Consider the following 1,702-nt stretch of genomic DNA (forward strand, 5'->3'; position numbering starts at 1 on the left):
TGTAAGGTGTTCACATTGGTATCATCTTCTTTCAAATCTGTATTGTTTGAGGCTTAGAGTCTTCTTTTCCGTGACTTGTTAATGAGGTCAGTATTTTATAAGGCAAAAATACTGTTCTTGTGTTTTAAATTTTTATTAGGTAGTGCTTTTTCTTAACATCATCATCATCCTCTTCTGAATTAGATTTATAGGTAATTCTCTCTTCCCATTACCTTTTGGAGACTTCCACATACCTAGACATCACTTATCCTGCCTGGACCTTCTGGGAGGGGGGGCCCGCCATTGGTCTGTACCCCATGGGACTCGGCAGGTGGGACTTATTGCGAAAATCTCTCCGCACGGCCTCAGAAAAGTGGCCCTGGGAGGTCAAGGAGAGCAAGGGATTTTTCAGGTAAGTAAGGTGTTCTTTGACTTGTCCTTGATTAACATGTTGACAGTGCGGAGGACTGCATTTGATAGCTCAGGCACAGTTTCACTTGGAAAATTTTTTGAAATTGAGCCAGAGGGAGAAGGAAGATGTTAGGAAGGTCCTTGGGTTTATATGGGAACCATTAGTTTATTTTAAGTTTAAAAGACAAGTTGAGTTACAGTAATCAAGGAGATGTACCTTTAGTGCCCTTAAAGGAGTTAGGCATCCAGAGAAATGGAATGAGAATATGTTGAAAGATATAGGAAATACAGTGAGATGAAAAATATGTGTATATATTACATGACAGTCATACTTTAATCATCTGTCAAGAGTAAAACAGTGAATGTATTTTCTTTGTTAGGGAGAGTGATATTATGTTTATAAAGAGAGCATTATGGACAAGGAGAATACTAGGTAATTTTTCTCTTTCAAAATGGCAAAGAATTATGTTCTCAGTCATGTCAGACCCTTATGACAAAAAGTTTGTGTTAGGTTGTGCTTAAAATGATGAATGCCTCAGTCTGTCATTTCCTTCAGAAGTTTGACACTTTAAAGCAGAAAAACTTCAGCATTTTCTTACATTATGTTTTTATCCATATTTCTGCTAATAAGCACTTCATGTAACTGTATTGATATTTATGATGTTGCCTCCCCTCCTTTACATATGTTTTTACTTTGGTATGATTTAGTATTGGTTTTAAACAACAAGCATAACATTTAGATTCATTTAGACTTTTCCATACATAATAGGGGTTCCCGAACAAGTGCTGAGAGAGACCCTTTAGTCTACCTTTCCCGAGAAGAACCTGACCTCGTTGATGCTCAGTACACCAAGAACCAAGCCTGGAAATCAGATGCAGTAAGTTTGCACCCTCTCTTGCTGACTGAAGTTTTGTGCATGTGGGATTACAGGTATCATCACACAGATAAGTCAAGGTAAATGAGTCAGTGGAATTCCATTGAGTAAATGGAGAGATATAACTCCTCTGAATAATTCCAGTAGCCTGTGAATAATTTATGGATAACTCCTTTGTATCATATCAGGATAGCTATTTTATATGCAGAATTACTGGAATCTTCCTGTGTATTTTTTCAGGATACTCTTTATGCGCCACCAGCAAGTGAAGTCCCTCTAGAAGACCACTGCCAGTACAAGTACCTGTTTAACTTCCGTGGGGTTGCAGCCAGCTTTAGGTTCAAGCACCTCTTCCTTTGTCATTCCCTTGTATTTCACAGCGGTGATGAGTGGATTGAGTTCTTCTACCCTAGGATGAAGCCATGGGTCCATTACAT

General features: G+C 38.5%; 1 protein-coding gene across 1 annotated transcript in view; it reads left to right on the forward strand.

Annotated features, from left to right (window-relative positions):
- LOC119585388 (O-glucosyltransferase rumi homolog) overlaps positions 1 to 1,702 on the forward strand; it is a 10,450-nt gene that overhangs the window by 8,126 nt on the left and 622 nt on the right. Inside the window, 3 exon segments of the mRNA XM_037934054.1 lie at positions 222 to 391; positions 1,160 to 1,268; positions 1,506 to 1,698. Coding sequence (XP_037789982.1) covers positions 222 to 391; positions 1,160 to 1,268; positions 1,506 to 1,698 — 472 coding nt within the window.

This window comes from Penaeus monodon, chromosome 19, assembly GCF_015228065.2.
Source record: "Penaeus monodon isolate SGIC_2016 chromosome 19, NSTDA_Pmon_1, whole genome shotgun sequence".
In the NCBI taxonomy this organism is placed as follows: domain Eukaryota; kingdom Metazoa; phylum Arthropoda; class Malacostraca; order Decapoda; family Penaeidae; genus Penaeus; species Penaeus monodon.